Source organism: Phyllobates terribilis, unplaced genomic scaffold (genome assembly GCF_046119375.1).
Source record: "Phyllobates terribilis strain yellow unplaced genomic scaffold, ASM4611937v1 Scaffold_4__5_contigs__length_816908805, whole genome shotgun sequence".
In the NCBI taxonomy this organism is placed as follows: domain Eukaryota; kingdom Metazoa; phylum Chordata; class Amphibia; order Anura; family Dendrobatidae; genus Phyllobates; species Phyllobates terribilis.
In genome coordinates, this window is record NW_027362764.1 from 135,058,121 (window position 1) to 135,083,998 (window position 25,878).

Genomic DNA, 25,878 nt, shown 5'->3' on the forward strand with positions numbered 1-25,878 from the left:
TTCTCCGTTGGGGGTTGTGCCTAAGAAGGAGCCGAACAAATTTCGTCTGATTCAGCATCTGTCGTACCCAAAAGGTTGTTCAGTCAACGATGTTATAGCCCCAGAATTATGTTCTGTGGAATATACTTCATTTGATGCGCTGTGGCTTGGGTTTGCAGGTACGAGCATGGGTCACTGTTGGCAAAAACGGATGTTGAGTCAGCTTTTCGGCTCCTTCCGGTTCACCCGGACAGCATTTCAATGTTGGGTTGTTTTTTGAACAATGGTTACTACTTGGATAGGTGCTTGCCCATGGGCTGCTCTATTTCTTGTTCATTATTTGAAACGTTCAGTACTTTTCTCGAATGGGCCGTCAGGGATGTTGCAGGTGTCCAGTCTGTTATCCACTACATGGATGATTTTTTGTTCATAGGCCCACCTGATTCGTTGGTTTGTAATAATTTGTTAGCAGCCATGCTGTGGGTTGCGGAACGTTTCGGGGTTCCTCTGGCAAAAGAAAAGACCGAAGGTCCTTGTACGGTATTGACTTTTTTAGGCATTTTGATTGATTCGGAACATATGGAGTGTCGACTGCCCGAAGAAAAGTTGCTGTTACTTAGACAGGAGGTTGTGAGAATGGTAAAATTGCGTAAGACGACTTTGAAGGAGCTTCAATCACTGCTGGGGAGACTGAACTTTGCCTGTAGGATCATGCCTATGGGTAGAATATTTTGTCGTAGGTTGTCAAGGGCAACGGCGGGAGTGCAGGCATCGCATCACTTTATTCGTTTGACTAGAGAGCATAGAGAGGACTTGTTGGTGTGGAAGCGTTTTTTGGACACGTACAATGGCAGGTCGTTGATTCAGCAGGATTTCCTGAACAGCTTTGATTGCGAGATTTATACCGACGTGGCTGGCGGAGCAGGATATGGAGTTTTCTGTAAGGGAAAGTGGAGCGTAGGCAAATGGCCCAATTCCTGGAAAGAGAGGGGTTTCACAAAAAATCTGGTACTTTTGGAACTGTTCCCAATTGTAGTCGCGGTCTGGATTTGGGGCGAGTCTTTTTCGAATTGGACATTGCGACAATATGGGCGTGGTGGAAGTGATTAATAGCCTATCTGCCTCATCTCCTCCAGTCATCAAGTTGGTCAGGGAATTGGCGCTCCGCTGCTTGGAGCTTAATGCATGGATTTCGGCTGTATATGTGCCAGGTGTCAAAAACTCTATAGCGGATGCTTTGTCTCGTTTCCAGTGGAAGCGTTTCCGTTCATTGGCACCAGAGGCAGAAGTCGCAGGAGTGGAATGCCCTTCGCGGTTGTGGCAGCTGGTTTTGGACGAGCCGGAAGATTGATCCAAGAGTCGGTGGCGAGTTCAACCTGGGCTGCTTATGAATCATCGTGGAACATATGGCAAAGTTGGGTGTCACAGTGGGGGGCACTAGAGAGTGACAGGGATAGGACGTTGGCGATATTGTTTTTTGTTGGTAAGGCAGCGGACTCAGGGTGGTCAGCATCCAGAGTGAGTAAATTTATAGCCGGGCTTGCTTTTGGTTTTAAGTCACAGGGTTTGACTGACGTTACGAAATCCTTCTTTGTCAAGCAGGCTCTCTGGGGTTTTCAAAAAGGAAACAAGAGTTTGGATAAGCGTAGGCCAGTCACGTTTAGCATATTGGAAAGGTTGGGTCTGGTTTTGGAAACCATTTGTTGTTCCAATTTCGAGGCGGCATTGTTTAAGTTGGCATTTGCTCTAGCCTTTTTCGGGGCTATGAGAGTGGGTGAGTTGGTAGCCCCTAGTAGGAATAGAGAGGGAGGTCTATTAGCCGAAGACATGAGCTGCTGGGCCTGGGGGATCGATTTTTGGATCAGACGGTCTAAAACGGATCAGTTTGGAAAAGGGAAGCGTGTCGTGTTAGGTAGAGTGGAAGGGGCTCTGATGTGCCCTAGAAGGTGCTTAGAGGCCTACTGGCAATTGTGGTCAAATAGATCGGGCCCACTATTACGGCATTGCGACGGGTCATTTCTTTCCCGTTTTCAATTTATAGCGGTCTTAAAAAAGGGGGTGCAGGAGTTGGGTCTCAGTCCCGAGATTTACGGTTCGCATTCCTTTAGGATCGGTGCAGCGTCGGAGGCTAATAGACGCGGTTTAGGGGCTGAGACGATAAAACGGATCGGAAGATGGAGTTCGGACCGTTATTTGTCATATGTTCGCAGTTAATTGCCGCAAAAAACTTTGTTAGATACGGAATAGTTGCTAACCTGCTTGTTTATTATTCTTTTAGGTGATGTTGACTCGTTAGTCTGGATCATTGGACACTCATATGTGCATTGGGGGGCGCTGCGCGCCGACGTAAGGAGGGATGGTAGGCAATTAGGTTTTCCAAGGGCACAAGCGGTCATAAGGTGGCTCGGTTTTAGGGGCATGGTATGGGGGCGCTTTTTGTCGGAATTTCATAAAGCGGCGAGGTTAGATCGAACACCGGATATTTTAGTGGTGCATTTGGGAGGAAATGATTGGGGGCACGTCCAGTGAGGGAGTTGATTAGGGATATTCGTTTTGATCTATTGAGATTGTGGACCTCGTTTCCAGGGATTTTGACGGTCTGGTCGGATATAGTGCCCAGGAAAAAATGGCGGGCGGTTCGATCGGAAAAAGGCATAAACAGGGCACGAATAAAATTGAATAGGGCAGTGTCTGGCTTCGTGGTAAGGAATGGGGGCATAAGTATTAGGCATTTGGAGTTGGAAGCAGGGGTTGGAAATTTGTGGAGGAAGGACGGGGTGCATCTCAATGATATAGGTATGGATATTTGGGCCCTTTCAATACAGGAAGGAATTGAAAGGGCGTTGGTGGCTTTGGGGCACTCACGAGCCTAAGGTTTCAGGGCTGTTCGTGGTGGCGGGGGGGTGGGGTTCTTGGAGTTGGTTTAAATTGAGTGGGGGTGATCTGGCAGTCGGTTATGGGCTCTGGACGGGGTTTTACCTCGGGAGCAATTTGTTGGTTGGGCTTCCACGGAATGTGGAAGTTTTGGTGCCCTCGAGCTGGTGCTGAACGGCTGAGGGTAAAATGGCGGTTTAATTTTTAGTTATTTAAAGCCAGATCTATTAGCTCCAAGAACCCTCCCTCCATTTATTTATTTATATATATATATATATATATATATATATATATATATATATATATATATATATATATATATATATATATATATATATATAATATAATATATATATATATATATATATATATATATATATATATATATATATATATATATATATGTGTTATTGTTATTTGTTGTTTGTTAATAAACGGCCGCTGTGGCCAAAATATTTCCAACAGACAGTTTTTATTTCAGGGAAGGGATCAGGGGGATCTCTGGTTACGTTGGATTGAGAAAAAAGGTATCAGTTAAGAAACCCTATTGGCCATAACAGGTCAAGGAGCTACCTACATGTTTAGAAAACTTCTGCCCTCAAAAGTTCTGGGATCAGCCAAAATTTGCAAGATAGTCTGTTATAAAATATTTTTTAATGCTTCTCTTAACACCAAAAATAACAGAATTAATAAACTTCTAATGCATTTATTGGCAGGACCAAAACTATTAACTAGCTGTACGCGGCCACGCCTTGTTGTGGCTCAGTCTGGTTAAATGGAAAAGAAAGAAAAGAGAGAGCGCACGTTTCTAAAATATTTAATTTCACAATTCTTGTGGGTATACAATATTTTTAGTTGTTCCGTTGTCTGTGTAGATATAGAGATTGTCTGGTTTGCCGACTCTAGAACACGCAGCGTAAAATTGTCCATGGGAGAAGCAATCCGTGTCTAGATCAAAACCGCACAATTCTAAAGATTGGCCCTGAGCTTTGTTGATAGTGATTGCAAACGCCAATCGAATTGGGAATTGCAATCTCTTAAATTGAAATGGCATATTCATTGGAATCATAGGAGTGAGGACATCTTCACCTTTGAAAGGTCCTGTCAAGATTGTTGCTTGAACGACGTTGCTCATTAATTGTTTTACTGCAAGGCGCATGCCGTTGCAAAGCTTTGGCTGGTTGATATTTCGCAACATGATAATTGGCACGCCGAGTTTCAATTGCAGTACGTGCGGCGGCATCCCTGGCAGATCGAGTGAATTCAAAATTTCTGTTGGATAATTAACCGCTTCATCTGCTTCCACAAAAGTGTCGACAGACTTGTATGAGACTACCTCGCTTTGAATGTTAGACTGAATAATATTGTTAAGTTCGTAGATGTCTTTGTTCTTAGCCGCAAGAATAGCTCATTCACTCAGCCAATCGTGATTCTCATAATTAGTTTGAATATTGGGAAATATTTTTTCAACCAATTGTTCTTTTGATGTCACCAAATTGCAGAAGTTATGAGGCAATGACATTTGTCCTGAGGTCAGATCAACTGACACCTTTCTGTTCCCAATTTCCAGCAATTGATGTGAGAGGCATGGTGGCAGCTTGTACCCTGTGACCCCTGCAGGCTTGTACTCTGCACAGGTCAGTAAAGAGGTCGGTACTTGCTGTCAGGTGTCACAATGGAGCCGGTCATGTCAGGGATTGCTTGTTATGCAATTCCCTAGTACAGAGGGAATGTGACAGGAGGGGGCACAGAGATGAAGGCAGGCAGTGGCAGAGGAGGAGGGGGTGATCTGCTTGACTCTCCCTCCCGTTGGTAGTTCAGTGGGATTTGCACTCGCTCGCTATTCGCCTACTGCTGAGAGGCTCGGGCCCAGCTCGGCACCCAGAGCGGAGGCAGTGGCCTGCGCCTCTCTGTGCAGCCTCACTCTCTCCTTCCCTCTCTACCCCGCTTGTTGTTGCGCAGTCGGAAATAAGACTCACCTGCCGTAGAAGAAGTCGCATGCAGCAGCGGTGCCGGACAGCAGAGACTGCCGCCTCTCAGGCGGTGGTAGTGATGAGCAGCAGCGTCTTTCGGTCTCGAACAGACGGTCTCGTCATTCCCCTTCCCATGGGGGAAATGAAAGGAGCAGAGCACAGGCAGCGGCTGGGGCGAATGAAGGAGAGGCAGAAGGATTTGTGAATGAGATGTCACTAAGGGGGGGGGGGGGGGATGCCGGGCGGCCGGGGAGAGCCAGCCTGGGACTGAGCTTGTAACACCCCCCTCTCGCTGTTGCTTTTACGTCCAACAGCTGGTATATAAAAACATAGTAGGTATATAAAAACATGCGTGTATTCGAATGCAACGTTGTGTCAAAATTTCAAAGCAATCAGTGAAGAACATTCGGAGATTTAAGATTTTGAACAAACGAAGATTTACATTTTTATTTATACAGTTGTGCTCAAAAATTTACATACCCCGGCAGAATTTTTCCTTTCTTGGCCTTGTTTCGGAGAATATGAATGATGGCAAAAAAACTTTTTCTCCACTCATGGTTATTGGTTGGGTGAAGCCATTTATTGTCAAACCACTGTGTTTTCTCTTTTTAAATCTTAATGACAACCAAAAGCATCCAAATAACCCTGATCAAAAGTTCACATACCGTGGTGATTTTGGCCTGATTACATGCACAGAATTTGACACAGATGAGTTTGAATGGCTACTAAAGGTAACATCCTCACCTGTGACCTGTTTGCTTGTGAATAAAAGCTGAGCGAGTTTCTGGGATCCAGACAGACCCTTGCATCTTTCATCCAGCCACTGACGTTTCTGGATTGTGAGCCATGGGGAAAGCAAAAGAATTGTCAACGGATCTATGGGAAAAGGTAGTTGAACTGTATAACACAGGAAAGGGATACAAAAAAGATATCCAAGGAATTGTTAATGCCAGTCAGCAGTGTTCAAACTGTGATTAACAAATGGAAAACGGGCTCTGTAAAAACAAACCACGGTCAGGTAGACTGTGAGGAGCTGCCCATTTTCTAAAGACTATGATACTTTTCCAGCAACGGACCACCATTTATTATTATTGTGTTTTATTAGTGATTTACTTGTTATGTTTTATATTGTTCTGCTAACTTGTCAGTATGTGCACTAGATTCACTTATAAAATGTCCAGCATTCCACTAATCTGTATCTCAGGAGTATCTAACCATTGTTCCAATAGCCAATAATTTCGTTATGTGTGTGTAGATTGTAGACACAGTGGAGCCGTCCCCACAGGGGGTCTTACATGCAGTCTCAGATGAAGGCTTCTAGAATATTCTTCATTGTTTAGCGAACAGTGCGTGTTTAAGGGGGAGGGTGTGATCACTTCTGAGCTGGGAGGGGGACTGAGCCCAGTGGAAGAAAGGGCAGATATGTTTTAGGAGAGTTGGGTGGAAGGATTGAAGGAAGAGGATGGAGACAGTGAGTATGGCCTTATACAAAGCCAGTGGAACTACTAAACCCAGATTGGGAATTTGAGGACTGAGAGAACTGTTTTTTGGCCATTTACCTGGAATTGCTTATTACCATGGCTGTGATCAATAAAAGATTGTTGCATCGTTAATCTGCCTAGGTGATTACTTACAACCCACAACCTCTGATCTTTACAAGTGGTGGCAGCGGTGGCATCACCTATCTCTGGAGAGCATACCAGGGAAAGTTACCGAGCGGTGACTTGGCAGAAGAGATGACGGAGGATGGACCGACTGAGTTGAGGAGGATGCTGGACGCGCTAGGAGAGCGGGCCACGGAGATGGAGCGGGCGGCAGTGTTAAACAAGTTTCTGGGTGTGCATGTAGCGATACCCCCACCCGCCCCAGTGCAGAGGACAATGCATAACAGGAGAGAGGGGCCTACATCTTTAAGGTACCGGGATATACCACAGTTCAATGAGGACACCTCGGATATTGATGAATATCTCCGGTTATTTGAGAACCTCTGCCTGCTGCATGAGGTGTCAGTCAGTGACTGGCCCAGATATTTGAGTGTTGGCCTGACCGGAAAAGTAAGAGAAGCTTTTAATAACTTGTCTTCGGTGGATCAGAGATGTTACTCTGCCATTCGCAGTGCATTTCTAGAGAGGTATGCCGTCACGCCGGAAACCTACCGGAGGAAGTTTCGGGAGACTGACAAGCCCGCTGCACACACACATCAGGAGTTTGCCAACACACTACGTACGGCATGCACTCGGTGGATAGAAGGACTGAGGGCTTAGGAAGCAGAACATGTAATGGATATAATCATGCTGGAACAATTTATGTCAAAGCTCCCAGTAATTTGAAAGAATGGGTGGCAGATAGAAAACCACTCAGCCTGGATGAGGCTGCAAGATTGGCTGATGATTGGTCTGCTAATCGACCAGGGCAACGTGGATGTACAGCCCCCGTGAGTCAGGAACAGGATTTTACGGGAGGCCATCGAGACCCATGGATCGGCCAGATGAGGAACGGCAGGGAGTTCAGACTTCACAAAGAGGGGGAGGTTGCCCAAGCCCCCAAGTACGGCCCGTGTTGGGGCGAGGAAGGCTTAACTGCCATAACTGTGGACGCATGGAACACTTTGCCAGGGAATGCTGGGAACGTTCTAGCCCACATCACAACCTAGGACGAGGATTGGTGTGCCACTGGGCTAATGTCATAACCCAAAGCCAAAGACCGGTTTTCACTGCTTCAGCCGAGAGGGAGCGGCACTATCTGCTGACTAACCCCGCACCTGTGGTGAGTAATACACAAAATGCCATGACTGTCACAATGAAGGAATGTAATCTGGGGGAGGTAAATTACATCAGGGAGGAGGCCCAGGGACTTCATGACACTGGATCTACCCTCACCCTGGTCAGCCCAGATACTGTCCCCCCAGAGCTCCCTTTACCAGGCCGCCAAGTGACCACCCCCCTAACTGGGTGACAGCACTCTGGGGTTGGTCGCAATGGATACAAGTTTGGTTCTCATTGGGCACGTGTGGAGTTTCCCAGGACAAACTGGGGATCAGGGGGGCGATATGGAGGACCCTGCGGAAAGGACAGACCCCTGATCCAGCGAACTAAATACAGAGTCCTTGTCTCCAGGCTTCCCCCATCGGGAAGTTGGCAGGATCTGAAAGACCATATGAGAGAAGCTGGAGATGTCTATTACACTGACGTATACCAGGGTGGAATGGGGACTGTGGAGTATATTCGCAAGGATGACATGGAATATGCTTTGAGGAAACTGGATGATACAAAGTTTCGTTCTCTTAAAGGCGAGACCTCTTACACTTGTGTCCGTGCTGAAAAAGTGGGGGAGGTATGTGAGGAGCTGCCCATTTGCTAAAGACTATGATACTTTTCCAGCAACGGACCACCATTTTTGTTAATATTATTATTGTGTTTTATTAGTGATTTACGTGTTATGTTTTATATACAGTTATATGAAAAAATTTGGGCACTCCTATTAATCTTAAACGTATTGTTTTATAAAAATTGGTGTTTTTGCAACAGCTATTTCAGTTTGATATATGTAATAACTGTTGGACACAGTAATGTTTCTGCCTTGAAATGAGGTTTATTGTACTAACAGAAAATGTGCAATCTGCATTCAAACAAAATTTGACAGGTGCATAAGTATGGGCACCTCACCAGAAAAGTGACATTAATATTTAGTAGATCCTCCTTTTGCAAAAATAACAGCCTCTAGTCGCTTCCTGTAACTTTTAATGATTTCCTGGATCCTGGATGAAGGTATTTTTGACCATTCCTCTTTACAAAACAATTCCAGTTCAGTTAAGTTTGATGGTCGCCGAGCATGGACAGCCCTCTTCAAATGATCCCACAGATATTCAATGATATTCAGGTCTGGGGACTGGGATGGCCATTCCAGAACATTGTAATTGTTCCTCTGCATGAATGCCTGAGTAGATTTGGAGCGGTGTTTTGGATCATTGTCTTGCTGAAAGATCCATCCCCTGCGTAACTTCAACTTTGTCACTGATTCTTGAACATTATTGTCAAGAATCTGCTGATGCTGAGTGGAATCAATGCGTCCCTCAACTTTAACAAGATTCCCGGTGCCGGCATTGGCCACACAGTCCCAAAGCATGATGTAAACTCCACCAAATTTTACTGTGGGTAGCAAGTGTTTTTCTTGGAATGCTGTGTTTTTTTGCCGACATGCATAACGCCTTTTTGTATGACCAAACAACTCAATCTTGGTTTCATCAGTCCACAGGACCTTCTTCCAAAAATAAATTGGCTTCTCCAAATGTGCTTTTTGCATACCTCAGCCGACTCTGTTTGTGGCGTGCTTGCAGAAACTGCTTCTTTCGCATCACTCTCCCTTACAGCTTCTCCTTGTGCAAAGTGCGTTGTATAGTTGACCGATGCACAGTGACACCATCTGCAGCAAGTTGATGCAGCAGCTCTCTGGAGGTGGTCTGAGGATTGTCCTTGACTGATATCACCATTCTTCTTCTCTGCCTTTCTGATGTTTTTCTTGGCCTGCCACTTCTGGCCTTAACAAGAACTGTCCCTATGTTCTTCCATTTCCTTACTATGTTCCTCACAGTGGAAACTGACAGGTTAAATCTCTGAGACAGCTTTTTGTATCCTTCCCCTGAACAACTATGTTGAATAATCTTTGTTTTCAGATCATTTGACAGTTGTTTTGAGGAGCCCATGATGCCACTCTTCAGAGAAGATTCAAACAGGAGAACAACTTGCAAGTGGCCACTTTAAGTAGCTTTTCTCATGATTGCATACACCTGGCTATGAAGTTCAAAGCTCAATGAGGTTACAAAACCAAAAAAAGTGCTTTAGTAAGTCAGTAAAAAGTAGGTAGGAGTATTTAAAACAAGAAAATAGGGTGCCCATACTTATGCACCTGTCAAATTTTGTTTGAATGCAGATTGCACATTTTCTGTTAGTACAATAAACCTCATTTCAAGGCAGAAACATTACTGTGTCCAACAGTTATTACATATATCAAACTGAAATAGCTGTTGCAAAAACACCATTTTTTATAAAACATTAAGCTTAAGATTAATAGGGGTGCCCAAACTTTTTCATATAACTGTAGTTCTGCTAACTTGTCAGTATGTGCACTAGATTCACTTATAAAATGTCCAGCATTCCACTAATCTGTATCTCAGGAGTATCTAACCATTGTTCCAATAGCCAATAATCTCGTTATGTGTGTGTAGATTGTAGACACCTTGGAGCCGTCACCACAGGGGGTCTTACATGCAGTCTCAGATGAAGGCTTCTAGAAAATTCTTCATTGTTTAGTTAACAGTGAATTTTTAAGGGGGAGGGTGTGATCACAACTAAGCGGGGAGGGTGTGATCACTTCTGAGCTGGGAGGGGACTGAGCCCAGTGGAAGAAAGGACAGACATGTTTCAGGAGATTTGGGTGGAAGGATTGAAGGAAGAGAATGGAGACAGTGAGTATGGTCTTATACAAAGCCATTGGAACTACTGAACCCAGATTGGGAATTTGAGGACTGAGAGAAATGTTTTTTGGCCATTTACCTGGAATTGCTCATTACCATGGCTGTGATCAATAAAAGATTGTTGCATCGTTAATCTGCCTAGGTGATTACTTACAACCCACAACCTCGGATCTTTACATAGACCAAGAATAATTTCAGCCACAACTGCCAGGAAAATAGTTCGGGATGCAAAGAAAATCCCACAAATAACATCAGCTGAAATTCAGGACTCTCTGAAAACTAGCAATGTGGCTGTTTCAAGATGCACAATAAGGAGGCAATTAAAGAAAAATGGGCTGCATGATCAAGTAGCCAGAAGAAAGCCATTACTGCGCAAATGTCACAAAGTATCTCACCTATAATATTATGCCAAACAGCACAGAGACAAGCCTCAAAACTTCTGGAACAAGGTAATTTGGAGTGATGAGACCAAAATTTAACTTTTTGGCCACAACCATAAACGTTACATTTGGAGAGAGGCCAATTAGGCCTATGATGAAAGGAACACCATTCCTACAGTAAAGCACGGAGGTGGATCGCTGATGTTTTGGGGATGTGTGAGCTACAAAGGCACAGGAAACTTGGTAAAAGTTGAAGTGAAGGAAAGATGAATGCAGCACGTTATCTCAAATACTGGAGGCAAATTTGCACTCATCAGCCCGGAAGCTGCGCATGAGACGTACTTGGACTTTCCAACATGACAACGATTCAAAACACAAGGCCAAGTCGGCCTATCATTTACTAGAGCAGAACAAAGTGAAGGTTCTGGAGTGGCCATCTCCGTCTCCTGACCTCAATATCATTGAGCCACTCTGGGGAGATCTCAAGCGTGCAGTTCATGCTAGACAGCCCAGGAATTTACAGGAACTGGAGACTTTTTGCCAAGAAGAATGGGCTGCTTTACCATCTGAGAAATTAAAGAACCTCATCCACAACTACCACAAAAGACTTCAAGCTGTCATTGATGTTAGAGGAGGCAATACACGATATTAAGAACTGGGGTATGTGAACTTTTGATCAGGGTCATTTGGATGTTTTTGGTTGTCATTAGTATTTAAAAAGAGAAAACACAGTAGTTTGACAATAAATGACTGCACCCAATCAATAACCATGAGTGGAGAAAAAAGTTTTTTTGTTATCATTCATATTCTCTGAAACAAGGCCAAGAAAGGAGAAATTCTACAGGGATGTGTAAACTTTTAAACACAACTGTATACATATAAGATGGTTAAATAAGCCTAACTATATCTAATAGAGGAAACAGCTGAATTAAACTCCAAATAATTTAACAATTTCAAATGCACATGTAATTTTCTGTACTGCAGCCTATGCCAATGTCTTTTCTACAGACTTGAGTTCTTCAGCTTTTTTCCTTTTGTTAAAATATTTTATTAATAATAACCACCGATCTAGGCGCTATTTGCTTTTGAATGGAGAAGTGATGTCCGAGAACAGTCATTATTGCTTTTGTGTTTGTCCTTAAGTGACCAAATACATGTTAGAAAGGTGAATTCATACTGTACCGAAGTAGAAATGCTTATCTCTTAGCTGTTATCGGTAAACGTGACAGACCTGAAAGGAGACGGCTTAGTCTTAAAGATACGGTATATTGATTGCTCCTGGCTTCTCGGTCTGTAATAGTCGAGCCTTATTTTAGATGGAGTTTGTTCTCTACTCAACAGAATGTTTCAAAAACTGTTTGTTATTACAGAGAAATACAATAATGGCACTTGCTGTTGCACAGTATTATTTTTTTCGCCTGTAAAAAAGACACAATTTTAAGGCTATGTTCACACACTATGTGTTTTGCTGCGTATTTTGCAGCAGATTTTTATACAAATTTTCAGCTGCGTCTGGCAGTACCAGCAAAGTCTTTGAGAAACCAGAATTCTCTGTTCACACATGTTGCGTTTTGTTTGTTGCATATTTTCTGCCTTGCTTGCGTTTTTGGAAAATAGAGCATGTCACTTCTTTCAGCGTTTTTGGAGCATTTTTTCACCCATAGGAAGTAATGGGTAGTGAAAAAAACGTGCTGCGTTTTTGATAGCCAAATAGAATGAGATTCTTTTTTTTCACAGAACTTTATGTACATGCCTAAAAAGAGACAGAAGAACAGTGAAAAAAATGCATACAAAAAACGCAGGAAAACCTGCATTTTTGACACAGCTGTTTTCTGCCAGAGAAAAGTTGTCAGCAGATTTGCAGCAGAGAAAAAAACACAACGTGTGTGAACATAGCCTAAGCTGTTTCTGCTAAGCTTTTTAGTTCGTTTTTTTTAAATTCATTCAGATATCATTTGTTTCTTCAAAACACCCTAAAGGAATTGGTCTCTTTTTTCCCATCCCCTTTGTGTTATAAGGTGTCCTGTTGCTCACAACAAAAACCTGTAATAAATTTGGCACATTATCCAACTGCTTCATATATGTTTATGCTGTCTGAATAGTAAATTTGCCTCATTGACTCAAAGGGCTTGTGCACGTGACTATATTTTTGGTCCGAGTGCTGTGCGCTAAAATAACTGATCGCTCTCAGACCAATGTTATTCAATGGGACAGTGCAGATGAATAAGTTTTGCTCACTGACCAAATTTGTGTATTAAAAATACGGACTGTATACGGACTGCACATGGGTGACAAGAGAGAATAAAAATCGTTCTACTTTTCTGGATGCAACTCTGAACAATTTTTTATACTGTCATGTGAACGTACCCCAATAGTGGAAAGCAAGCAGGATGGAGTGAGAAAGTGACTGCAACTAGGGGCCACTGTAACGGGAGCTATAAGAGAATTCAGAAAATTATGCTTTTATTTAATAAGTATCTGAATTTAGTTTTTAGTTATTTTTTTCAAGCAGATTATAAAGCATTTTGGCTTCTTCTTTATGCAACTATTCTTTAATGCCTACACCTTTCTATTCTTTATTGATCAGTAAAAAGGTCTTCCCAATAATGTTTAGAATTTCTCGGTTTTGTATTTTCTCCATCCGCTTTAAATGGGGAAAACTCTATTGATTCCATAAACTTGATCAATCGCTGTAATTTTCATAGTCCGATGTTTTCTAAAGCAGTTATTCCTCATAGATTAAGGTCTCAGCATTGATCATTCATAAAAAGAAAAATGAATGCCATCCCTTATGCTCAAAAGTCCTTTAAAAAAAAAAAAAAAAAAAAAAAAAAAAAAAGCATTTCCAATTGTAGTGAAAGCAGTATGAATTCAGTGTTGAGAGCTAATGTATTTTTTTAAATGAAAAGATGACTTGTGTGCTAAAATATTTGGGAATAGCACGGTCTCAGTAGATTTGATCTTCTTTGTCACATCTAAAAAAGTTAAATTTTAATTGTATTTTACCAGTGGCATAACTAGAGTCCGATGGGCCCCAGTGAAGATTTGGACCTGAGCAATCCCATCCTTGGATGTTGGTCAGATGTATGGGCCCTTCTAGCCTTCTAAATACTGTGAAAACATAAGTGTTCGGCCCCCCTTCATTATGTAGTAATATCCCCCATCCTGTTCTAATGTCCCCAATCCTGGGCTCCTTCCAGGTATGTATGTCAGTCCATCCTGGGCCCTTTCCAGTTATATATGTCAGTCAATCCTGGGCCCCTTCCAGGTATATTTGTCCCCCATCCTGGGCCCCTTCCTGGCAAACATGTCCCCCACCTTGGCATACATGTCCCCAATCCCTGGCAAATCCAGGTATGTATGTCAGTCCATCCTGGGCCCTTTCCAGTTATATATGTCAGTCAATCCTGGGCCCCTTCCAGGTATATTTGTCCCCCATCCTGGGCCCCTTCCTGGCAAACATGTCCCCCACCTTGGCATACATGTCCCCAATCCCTGGCAAATCCAGGTATGTATGTCAGTCCATCCTGGGCCCCTTCTAGGTATTTGTCAGTCCATCCTGGGCCCCGTCCTGGCATACGTGTCCCCCAGTAGTAGCAGTAATTTTAATAACCACACAATTTGTAAATGCATGTTGGAGGAGTATTTCTGGGTACAGAATAGGTGATAGAAAAGTTATCGGTGGCTGTCTGACTGCTGGGTGCATTCTCGACTGCCGCTCCATTCCTATGGGACTGATGAAGATGGCTTATGGCTCTTCTTGGTGCAAGGTACCCTATAGGAACCTATACTTTGTTACATATTTTTAACCTCACAGACTCCCTTTAATCCAAGAGGAAAGACTTTTATAAATGGTCTAAAAAATAACTATCTTATTATAGTGCTGTAAAATGTTCTGATCCTTAGCTACAGACCAAAATCCAGCGAGTGAGGAGACTCCAGCGATGTGGTGTAATTAAAATTTCCATTTATTTGAAGAACGATATTTCCATAAAATATGCACTTACAAAAAGAGCCAATTCACACCATATGGGCAAACAGAGTAAAAAAAAAGGCGAGGAAAAGATGTCTTTCCTCTTTCCAAGAGGAAAGACTTTTATAAACTGTCTAAAAAATAACATCATCTTATTATAGTGTTGTAAAATGTTCTGATCCTTAGCTACAAGTACACGTTGACCTTCCGTGAAGGAAAGTTTTAAAATTAACAGGAAAGATCTGCGCTATTATTGCTGTATATTACATTAAAAGTACATGGGCGGGTACATTATACATTGTTAAGACGTCTAACCTTGAGACACTAGATTTTATCTTCACCTTTTATTGAATTACCATGCTTCCTATTTTTCTCTGGAACTTTAATAGAGACAAAGACTTGGTGAACTAATTAGGTTTTGCACACCAAGTTTGTGAGAAATTCCCTTTAATCTAGACAGGACCTTTACAGTGTGTCTGTGGCAACGAAAAATACTGTGAAGATTGCACTGCGATCTCATGACTTATCCATGTTATGTCTCTTTACAGACTGCTGGTCTGTAAAGAGACAGACTGCTGGTCTGTAAAGAGACATGGCATGGATAAGTCATGAGATCGCAGAGCATTTTGTTTCTTTGCTCTGATATTGATACTTTTCTGTGCCATCATGAATACTTGTAACACAAAGAAAATGTTGAAATGGGTGGATGACAAACTGAATACAATTTCCAGGACATGCAGTGTGAGCTGTGGCACCATGCTACTTTCTTGTAACTTTAGGACTTTTTTTGCACTGTGCAGAGCATACAACTGAGTAAAAGGTATAGTGAATCGGGAATGCATTAAACATTAAATTACAGGCCTTTATAGCCAACATTTGCTCATATTGTGCGTTTGTACTCCTGAGTCACAACAACAACTGTGGCTAAGTCCAAGTGGTGCACTAATTTGGGCCCCCATTGCCTCCCCCACCTTTAGTCCTCGTAACCAACATATTTGTGCTTCTATGAAGTCCAGCCTGTGGCTGAGCTTGATGATTCACTGCCTACTGAAATATGCAATTATTGCAGTATTTAGCTCAGCCCCTCAAAAATTATATGTATATATGTTTGTTTTTTTTTAAAACATAATCATAAAAGTTTGAATTGCCCCTTTCAGCTCTCCATGTAAAAAACAAGCCCTCACACAGCTCCATTAATGGAAAAATAAAAAAGTTACTGTTCTCGGTATGTTTTTTGTGATGAGTATTTTTGCCATGCTTATCAATGGCCTCAGCCTTGTTGATATTTTTATGATTCTACAAAATTTTAATTAAATTCCAAGTTGATATCTGCATTCTTGAAACTTGATAAAATTCTCTAGTCGTGGGTTCAGTAAACTTAAACAAATTATTTGAGCAGTTCCATTTTTTTCTTTTTTTTAAATTAAAGATTCCTGTACACAGAAACCTCAAATTTGTGTCCAACAATCCTCTAATGAAAAATAATTTACCAGCCTCCTTTCAGATTGAACATTACCTGATTGCCACCAGTTATAGAAACAAACAGTGAGCTGCTGTTGTCATAAGGCGGGCAATGGCCACCCATGTAATACACACCGTCTTGTTCTGCAAGAACTGTTTGTTTTCATGCTTGGCTAATGGACGGATCCAGAGAAGGGGACTCCTTTATAACGTCCATGTTCCATAATAAGACATATGAAAAATGGTTTGTGTTGATGATATGACCCCTTTAAAGAGAACATGTCACCCCATCAAAAGTGGCCAATTTTTGCTTGTATTTTACTTTTGTTGCTCTACTTAGTATGCAGGTTTCTCTTTTTTTTTAAAGCCGCCATACTTTTCCTGAAATATGGGCCTTTTTGTTTTGTGCTAATTTTATGGTCTTTGCCAGGTGCTTTCACCTTGGCAAATAAAATATATATTTTTTATGTAAAATGTACTTTAGGCACACAGTTTCAACGGATATTATTCACACATCACTCCCCCAACCCCATTGCAAAATTTATAAACTTTGTTTGTAATAAACCAATGAAACCAGAAAAATGTAAATAATTCTGCACAACTAATATAAGAAGTGGTTTCTTCAAATTTAACACATAATGCCCATTTGACTATGGCAGTCTCAGAATTATTCACCCCTTAATGACAAACTTCTTTCGTACTTAGTAGAGCACATTTGGCTGTTATAACCTGCTACAAACATGATGCCTAGCCTCCATCCTCTGACGACGTTACTAAGGAATCTTAGCCCATTCCTCATGGGCAATGGCCTCTAGTTCACTGATATTCTTGGGTTTACATGCTGCAACCGCTTTTTTCAAATCCCACCAAAGATTTTCATGTGCCGACTGCTTTCAAAACAGAAAGCAGTCGGCACATGATCGCAGTTATTCCAACCCAATGTCAGTTCTCGCATAATAACTGTCGGGACTGTGCAATGAGCCGAATCGCTGCAGTGAGCACATTACACCTTTGTTAGGATTCTACATATTAATCGTCCTCATTTCTTTATGTGCCCCGGTCAGCTCCTTTGAGGTATTATCATGTAGCTCAAGTCTCTGCAACCTGCGTCATTCCTGCTGTTTTTTAGGTTTCTTGTATTTTATTGATAATTCCTGCTGCCATACTAAATGTCTTCCAACTTTTAAGCTCACTGTAAACTTTTTTTAGATGTATAAATATTCTGAATGAATCGAGCACTGTACTATCTCATGTAGCAGATCCCGCCGGTTACTTGATGTGAAAACTTATTTTGTGATCAGGGCCAAGGACTCGAGCAGATGAAAAGGAGGTGCTACAATGTTATTTTTAGGAGTGACGAGCTACTTCTCTTCATCCAATGTCACATTTGTTCCTGACCAGCTTTCCCATGGGTTTCTTAACCTCTTGTTACAATTCTCCTATGTAACAGGAAATAGGTGGAGAGGAACAAACAAAAAAGTCAGCAAATCAGTCACACACACAGTGGGTTTTGATTTGGGATAATTTCATACAGCATTGTTCTAGCAGACTCTTACGTAGAGCTTGTGCTCCGTTCTTCATAGTCTTCTAAACTGTTGCGGAATATATTATGAGTCCTAAGTGAACTTGTCATTGTTGCCATGTCTTTTGACTGTGGATTTAAGTATTTATTTGCTCTTTCTCCAACCCTCAAGGCCGGAGTTATGTGCAAGCTGCATGGACGCGAAGAATTCAGACGCATTGATTTTGTACAGAAGCTGACCAGGGATCAGTTCTTGCCATCCGCAGCGAAGACATCCGACAGGAGGGAACAACAGGTAGGTTTTATCACCTACTGTATAAACTTTATATAGAGAAATCAGTGCTGACCAGCATATATGACGTACGAGACCATAGAACTAACAACTGTAAGTAGCAAACATTTAATAGTAGTGATAATTATGTCTATGGTTCTAAATCTGTGTTCTGATTGGTGTCCAATCCATCAAAAATTTGTAGGAAGGCGATTTATTTTAACAATTTCTACAAATATTTATCATCGCTGTCCTCATACTCCTTCAGCCGTTGGCCATAGGTTTACCTTTTGCAGTCTTTTGGCATGTAGGTAGCAGTTTGATATGTAGTTGACACATGGCAGAATTTATATACATTTTTTTTCTACTTTCTTTTGTTATTTTTTTCCCTTTTTTAATTGCTTCTAGTCCTATTCCACAGATGTTGCATTCGTAGCAAAGTTATGTCAATGTCATCTGTTGTGTCAACACGTTCAGCAGCCCTATATTGGCAATTCGGTTGCTCAGCCTCTAAGGCATGTTGTGAGCGATGAGTGAGGATAAAAATAATGTATTTGTCCAGCCTCATGGAAATATATTCATTGTGTACAAGCAAACATTGTTCCACTGTAAATCATCAGGTTAAGGTTGTCATTACTGCAGTTGTAGTAGAATAACAATAATGGTAGTTTACGATCATAGTATAGTAATAGTAAGGTTTACTGTGATCTCCGTACTTCGAAAAGAACCTGTCAACAGGTCAAAAGTGGCCAGTTTATACTCTTATTTTGTTCCTGCTGCTCCCCCAAGTATGCAGGTTTTTTTTTTTTATTTGCCATAAGTTTACGCAGATATGGGTATTTTTATTTAATTCTAATTTTTATGGTCTTTACCAAGGTGTAGTTGCTCACAAGATTCTCTGGAGCGTGTTTTTAGGCTGCTCTGCATTATTCCTCTGTGAGAAATGCCCCCTTAGTTAAAACCATAAAAATTTGCACTACATAAAAAGGCCCATAACTCTGGAACCATATGGGGAATTAAGAAACAAACAAACAAAAAAAAACAATACTTGGGAGCAGCGGAAAAAAATAAGAGCAAAAACTGTTCACTTCTGATCTGATGACAGGTTTTTGCTACCCCATCTGAGAGTAGCATGATGTAGGGTCAGAGACCCTGATTACAGCAGTGTGTCACTTACTGAGCTGCTTATTGTCATTTTGATAAAATCACAGTTTTATCTGCTGCAGATCTATCTGTTCTCTGAATGCTGAGCTCTGTATAAACCCGCCCACATAACTGATTGGCTGCTTTTTGGTCTATGCACAGGGTACACAGAAAGCTGCCCATCAGTGATGGGGACGGGGTTATACCGAACTCATGAATATGCTTGACTACATCGCAGCAGGTAGTGATTTTATCAAAACTGAAGCAAGCAGCTCAGGAAGTGATACATCGCTGAAATCAGGGTCTCTGTCTCTACATTATGCTTCTCTCTGATTGGGTGACAAAAACCTGGTGATAGATTCCCTTTAAAGCAGGGATCGCCAACTTTTAGTTGGCAACCACATGTGGCTCCCTTACTGTTGGCATCGGCAAACACTATTATGCACCAATGTACCAAGGTTAACAGTATTTCTAAAACTTCCACAGTCAAAATCCTACAACTGACTGGATGGTACATGGTTGTCAATAAAGGAAATATGTGTATTTGGATGTTTATCACTAGTCACAGTTGATCTATTGTAAAGCCGCCATACACCTGAAACGTTTCTATCTTTCTGAAGCAGCCCAATTTTTTCAGGCCTTTTAAAATGATCCAGTAAATAAATATGAAGGCGTGTGTCAAAGCACATGGAAGAAATAAAATAGTCGATAGATCATCATCCCTCATTCTGTATAGTCAAGCGTCTAGTTAGGCATAAACTTCACATAGAGAATCTCAGAGCTATTGCACCCATAAGTTCTCCATTAAGGCCACGACCGCACTATCAGTATTTTGTCAGTATTTGGTCAGTATTTTTTCTCAGGAGTGGGAGCCAAAACCAGGTGAGGAACAATCAGACAAAAGGTATAATAGAAACAAGTCACCAATTCTGCATTTATCACCCACTCCTGGTTTTGTTTTTTTGAGAAAAAATACTGACCGAATACTGACCAAATACTGATAGTGGGGCCGTGGCCTAATATTCACATCAGCTCAGCTTAGAAAATAAAGGGTGCAAAAGCAAATAGTAGAAAAATCTACTACTTGACAGTTCAGGATACAAACTAACACTTGGGAACTTTCTGACAGTTTTTACGGTTATCTGGTTTAGACACCACTTCTTATGTTTGTTAGAGGAGGGGGGAGAGCTGTTCAGTTACAAAGATCATGTCCTGCTTTCTTGAGGACCCAGCATGATCATTCTTGATTTTCCCTGTAGGGGAACTGAACACTTGTTCACCCCATCACCCCACAGATTGCAGCTGACTAGTGGTCGTCCAAGCAGTAGGATTCCCAGATATCTGCCTAGTTTCAGGGGACCTCCTAACAAAATATATTGATCAAAGTTGACAACCTCTTTGAAGGAACTCTAAGCTGAGAAATTAAACAGGAGAGAAACTAGCTACTGTTTGTCAGTCTGAAGGATTTTCTGCATGTTCGTGAAATAAACAGACTTGTAGAAACTGTGAACACAAAGGATAATTTCCTGCTCCATTTTCACCCGGTGAATGACAGAGGGGCAGAGTGTAGTCTTGAGGTGAAATTAACAATCTTTCTACCCTGCTGCAAAGCAAAGAGGTGAGGCTCCTACTGCAGTTCTTCATCTTAAAGCAGGGGTGGAGAACCTCAGGCCCGCGGGACTTTTACAGCCCTCGATGACCTTTTTGATGGCCGCCGGCTCATTAATTTATTCTTGCTCATTAATTTATTCTTGCTCTCTGAGCACACGCACGCGGTCTTCACTACTGAATGCTGAGACATATGCAATGAAATATTACCTCCTGACACCAGTGTCAGCATCATGACGTACTTTATATAAACCTATGAAGATATCACTTAAAAAGTGAAATCAATCCCAAATTTAGTAAAAAAAACAAAGAGCAAAGAATTCCCAAATCTATGTCACCAAACTGGTGATACATCATTATTATATTTCATTGAAAACAAGCAGGAATTCAAACAAACTGTGGGGTCAGTTTTATGAAAAGATAATAAATTTTATTCAATATAATATAAATATACAGCACAGGAACAGATCATATAAAAGGTTTGGAATGAAAAGATACTGCAATGGCACTATAGAAGGAGTAACAAAGTATCCATCACAGTGGAGAAATTACAGAGACACACTGGGTCCCATTCATATAGGTAAGGTGTCCTAATAGTTATATTGAACCATGGAAAACACTGAGATGTTGCTAGCCGTTGGATTTATATCTTACAGTCTATCGGAAAGGTTATGTGCAACCTGGTTCTATCTCTATATGTCCCAATGGAAGGCCTAGAGAAAATATAAAGCATAGGAATTACCTTGTGTCATAATATAGGATGAAGCGGAGTATGCTTGGGACCCGTGCGATAGCCTCGACGCGCTTTTCACCTTCCGGCTTCGTCAGGAGGCGTGGTTAGGAATTAAAAGCAGGTGCTATTTAAGTGAATGGGTCTAGCCGCTAGCGAATCGCCGCACAACTCGTCATGTCGCTCCGCCCAGTGGCGCGGCCAGCCGGCGTCCGCAGGAAATGACGGGGAGGAGGACGTACGTCGTCACCCCGGCAACCCGCCCGGCCAGCGACGCCACACGACGCGAGCAGCGCATGCACGAGGCGCGTCTGCGCTGTGTGGAGAAGAACGGAATGGGGTTAGAGTGAGTATATTAGAATGTATAGGCCTGCGCTCATATCTGACTGATCAGTATATATCGATAAGGGAAGAGAGAATCATACTCTCTCCCATCCAAGCTTGGCCCCTCCACACCTGTGTTATTATATGGAAGGAAGGGATGATATTTAGCGGGTACTGCATATAATATTCTGCACTGATGTGACAGGTTAATAACTTTCACAAAAATCTTATATCATAAATAGCAGTGCCATAAACAGTATGAAATTACAAGCAAAAACATATCGCAATCAGATGAGAAGCATCACCGTTTAACATAATAAGCAGTCATTTAGCCAATACATAATATTGTTATAATCTGCGGTCATATAGCATCAAGAAAATATAAGGAGTAAAAATTCATTTCTAAATATATTAATTGCCTGATCATACATATACATCCATATATATATATATATAGACCATGTGCACGCACTTAAAGAGTGCACACACCAGTACCGTGTGTATGAGAACAACCATATTTCAAGTAATATTGCTATTTCTAAATATATTGATTGCTTGATCGTACACCTACATCCACATGTATATAGACTATGTGCACGCACTTAAAAAGTGCGCACAACAGTGCCGTGTATATGAGAACAGCCATATTTCAAGTAATATTGCTATACACTGAACAGTGGTAAATATCATATTAGCAAAGTGTTGTTGTATGCATGGCTGACCACCACATAATTCAGAATAGTAGTAGTTACCAACATAAAATGTAGATCAGATAAAGAGATTTTCAAAACACTTTCATAAAATAATAAATCAATAGTAGATCATCTTCTTTGAAATGCTTGTCAGGTGAAAGCAGGTCATTTGGGATTCCTGATTAGAAGGATGAGGGCAGGCAGTTTAACTTATATTCTCCAGCTGTGAGATGGAAAGTCGCGGCAATCAAAGAAAATTAGAGAAAAGACTTGAAACTGATGGCTTCATTGAGGCCGTTGGGGACTAGCGTATCCAATGTGACCATCCATTTTGTTTCTTTTTGAAGCAATTTTTGTTTGATGTTCCCACCTCTAATCCCTATATAGATGCGATCGATGCCACAAGCCGCAAAGCCCTTGGGGCTGCAATTGTGGCATTCGAGGAAATGTCTAGGGATTGTTTTTAATGATTGAGGTTCAGTACAATTCATTGCATTCTTAATATCTCGAATATGTTCCTGTATCCTTATTTTTAATGCTCTAGTGGTCATACCTATATATATGAGCCCACAGGGGCATTTAACATGGTAGACCACTGCTTCGGTCTCACATGTGATGTGATGGACGATTTTAAAATTTCGATCATTTTTAGAATTAGAAAAAGACATAGTCCTCAAAATATATTTACATGCCGAGCACCCTCCGCATGAGAAGCATCCCCAGGGGGGACCAGGACTATCAAACAGGAACTTACTTTTAGGTGGTACATAATGGCTTTTGCAGAGTATATCTCCACAAGGACACAAGGTAATTCCTATGCTTTATATTTTCTCTAGGCCTTCCATTGGGACATATAGAGATAGAACCAGGTTGCACATAACCTTTCCGATAGACTGTAAGATATAAATCCAACCGCTAGCAACATCTCAGTGTTTTCCATGGTTCAATATAACTATTAGGACACCTTACCTATATGAATGGGACCCAGTGTGTCTCTGTAATTTCTCCACTGTGATGGATACTTTGTTACTGCAATGGCACTATAGAAGGAGTATCTTTTCATTCCAAACCTTTTATATGATCTGTTCCTGTGCTGTATATTTATATTATATTGAATAAAATTTATTATCTTTTCATAAAACTGACCCCACAGTTTGTTTGAATTCATCATGACGTACTTTGTTGGCGCAAATAGCGCACAATTTGTACAGCCCCTGAATAATTGTTTAAATTTCCAAATGGCCCTTGGTAGAAAAAAAGATTCCCCACCCCTGTCTTATAGCTAGACACATGACAGCGAGGAAGAGAAGGGAGTAAATGGCTGATCTCCTGGAAGATATAGAAAACATGAGTATATTTTTCAGAATTAATTGCTAATATGAGATGAAACAAATTATTTCGGAGAATTTTCTATGTATAGTTTTCATTTAAAAACCATAGACTCTCAACATCCTATCGCTTGCTCATGTCACCTACACCTCAAAAACATCTTTAGAATTAAACCTTTACTTACCTTTGACTCTGCAAAAACTCTTACTGTTGCTCTTATTCATTCTAGTCTGGACTATTGCAACTTTCTACTAATCGGTCTCCCTCTTACTAAACTCTCCCCTCTCCAGTGCGTCCTGAATTCAGCAACCAAGATCATATTCCTCTCCAAGCTTTACACCGATGTCCCTATCCTGTGCTAGTCGTTGCACTGGTTGCCCTTCCGCTACAGAGTCCAATAAAAACTTAGACTCTCCGCAGTTCTGCACCGCCCTACATCTCCTCCCTCATCTTTGTCTATCACCCTACCTGTGCCCTCAATAATCCAAACCTCCCACTCCTGTCTCCAAGACTTCTCGCAACGTGCGCCACTTCTCTGGAATGCACTACCCAGGACAATTTGATTAATTCCCAATACCCACAGTTTTAAGCATGGCCTAAACATGCACTTCTTTAGACTGGCCTATCACCTCATCTCACTTATGTAACTATTCCAGGTTTGCCCTTCCAAATTTTTCTTCCAAGTCAGGACCCTCGTAGCACATCACCCTCCATGCACTTCATAGCCCTCAGTATCTGTACTTACACACATGCTGGCTGGTGACCGGTTCATGCAGCGTTATGTGAATACATTATTGATGGCTGGGCCGTACAATACAAGCACTTGTTACCATTTACCCTTCGTGTCTCCCCTATTTCCTTATGGATTGTATTATTGTGAGCAGGATCCTCACTCCTCTTGGTATCTGTTGAACTGTGTGGTACTCTGTTATAGTTTTCTCTGTACGAGTTCTCTCTAAAATGTAAAGTGCTGCGGAATATGTTGGTGCCATAGAAATAAAAATTATTATTAGAACCTTTTGACATCCTCTTTTTATTATTTCAGTATAGTGGCCTTTGGAAGGACTGATCCTTGTATATGTATGAATGACCCCACTGACTTTACATGTTTCCTCTTATATATTGCATACTGTATATAAGAAGCTCTCAAATATTTCAGTGTCCAGTAACTTTATCTACTTTTTAGAAATGTTCAGCAGCTGTAATACTATTGTCCAGCCTTACAATATATAACAGCGGCCATAGAAATATGTTTTAGATCGATAATGTCTTCTAGTTCTTGCAGTGTACTTCTCTTATCCCAGCACAAGTACATAATTCCGCTGTGTTTTGGTGAGATAACCGCTTTGGCCATGCTCTGATAGATACCCAACTCCATATTTCTCATTCATTATTTCAGGCAGAGATGAAGCTCTGGCACGTACCCATTGCAGCCCAGACATCATTGACGGAAAGCCTTATTTGATTTTCTTTGTCTACAGCAAAACATTCAGCATTCTGTCTGCCATGATTTTTCTGCTGAATGACTGTTTACAGGAACATATCTGAAGCATTAATCATAAAATACATTGATGTAAATGTGCCATTGTGCTCATTGCTGTGGGTTTTCTCTGTGATTTTGTTTTATGGAGGGTGGGTTGGTTTGTTTGACAGTTTGATATTTTACCCAACAAGTACAGCTTTGTGTTCACATGTCGCATTTGGTGAAGTGTATCATTCTTCTACTTGCAGCTTTGCAAGTCAGTGATAAATCGTTACTCAGGGACAATCTGGCAGAGATCGGGCTCTATTTTGGGATGTTTAGGAACTTACTTATGGACTTTATGATGCACAATATGTTACTGTCATATTGGCTATTCCTCCTAGATTCTAAATATAAATGTATGGGAAATGTGCAGTGAGGGTGTATATCATACATGTCAGACTCCGGCCCGTGGGCCAAATCTGTCCCGCAGGGTGATTATATTTGGCCCGCAACACCAGAACCACCACCCCCATGTGGGGCCATTATTCTACATGGAGGAATATGTGAGGCCCATTATACTGTATGGGGGACTATGTGAGGCCCATTATTCTGTATGGAGGACTATGTGGCGTTTATTATACTGTATGAAGGAGTATGTGGGACCATTATACTGTATGGAGG

General features: G+C 41.5%; 1 protein-coding gene across 2 annotated transcripts in view; it reads left to right on the forward strand.

Moving 5' to 3' along the window:
• The window catches only part of RAPGEF5 (Rap guanine nucleotide exchange factor 5), a 372,046-nt gene that overhangs the window by 203,281 nt on the left and 142,887 nt on the right, over nucleotides 1-25,878 (forward strand). For both annotated transcript variants that reach the window (XM_073677776.1, XM_073677777.1), the window contains one exon: nucleotides 17,808-17,930. In XM_073677776.1, coding sequence (XP_073533877.1) covers nucleotides 17,808-17,930 — 123 coding nt within the window. The remainder of the gene's footprint in view (nucleotides 1-17,807; nucleotides 17,931-25,878) is intronic.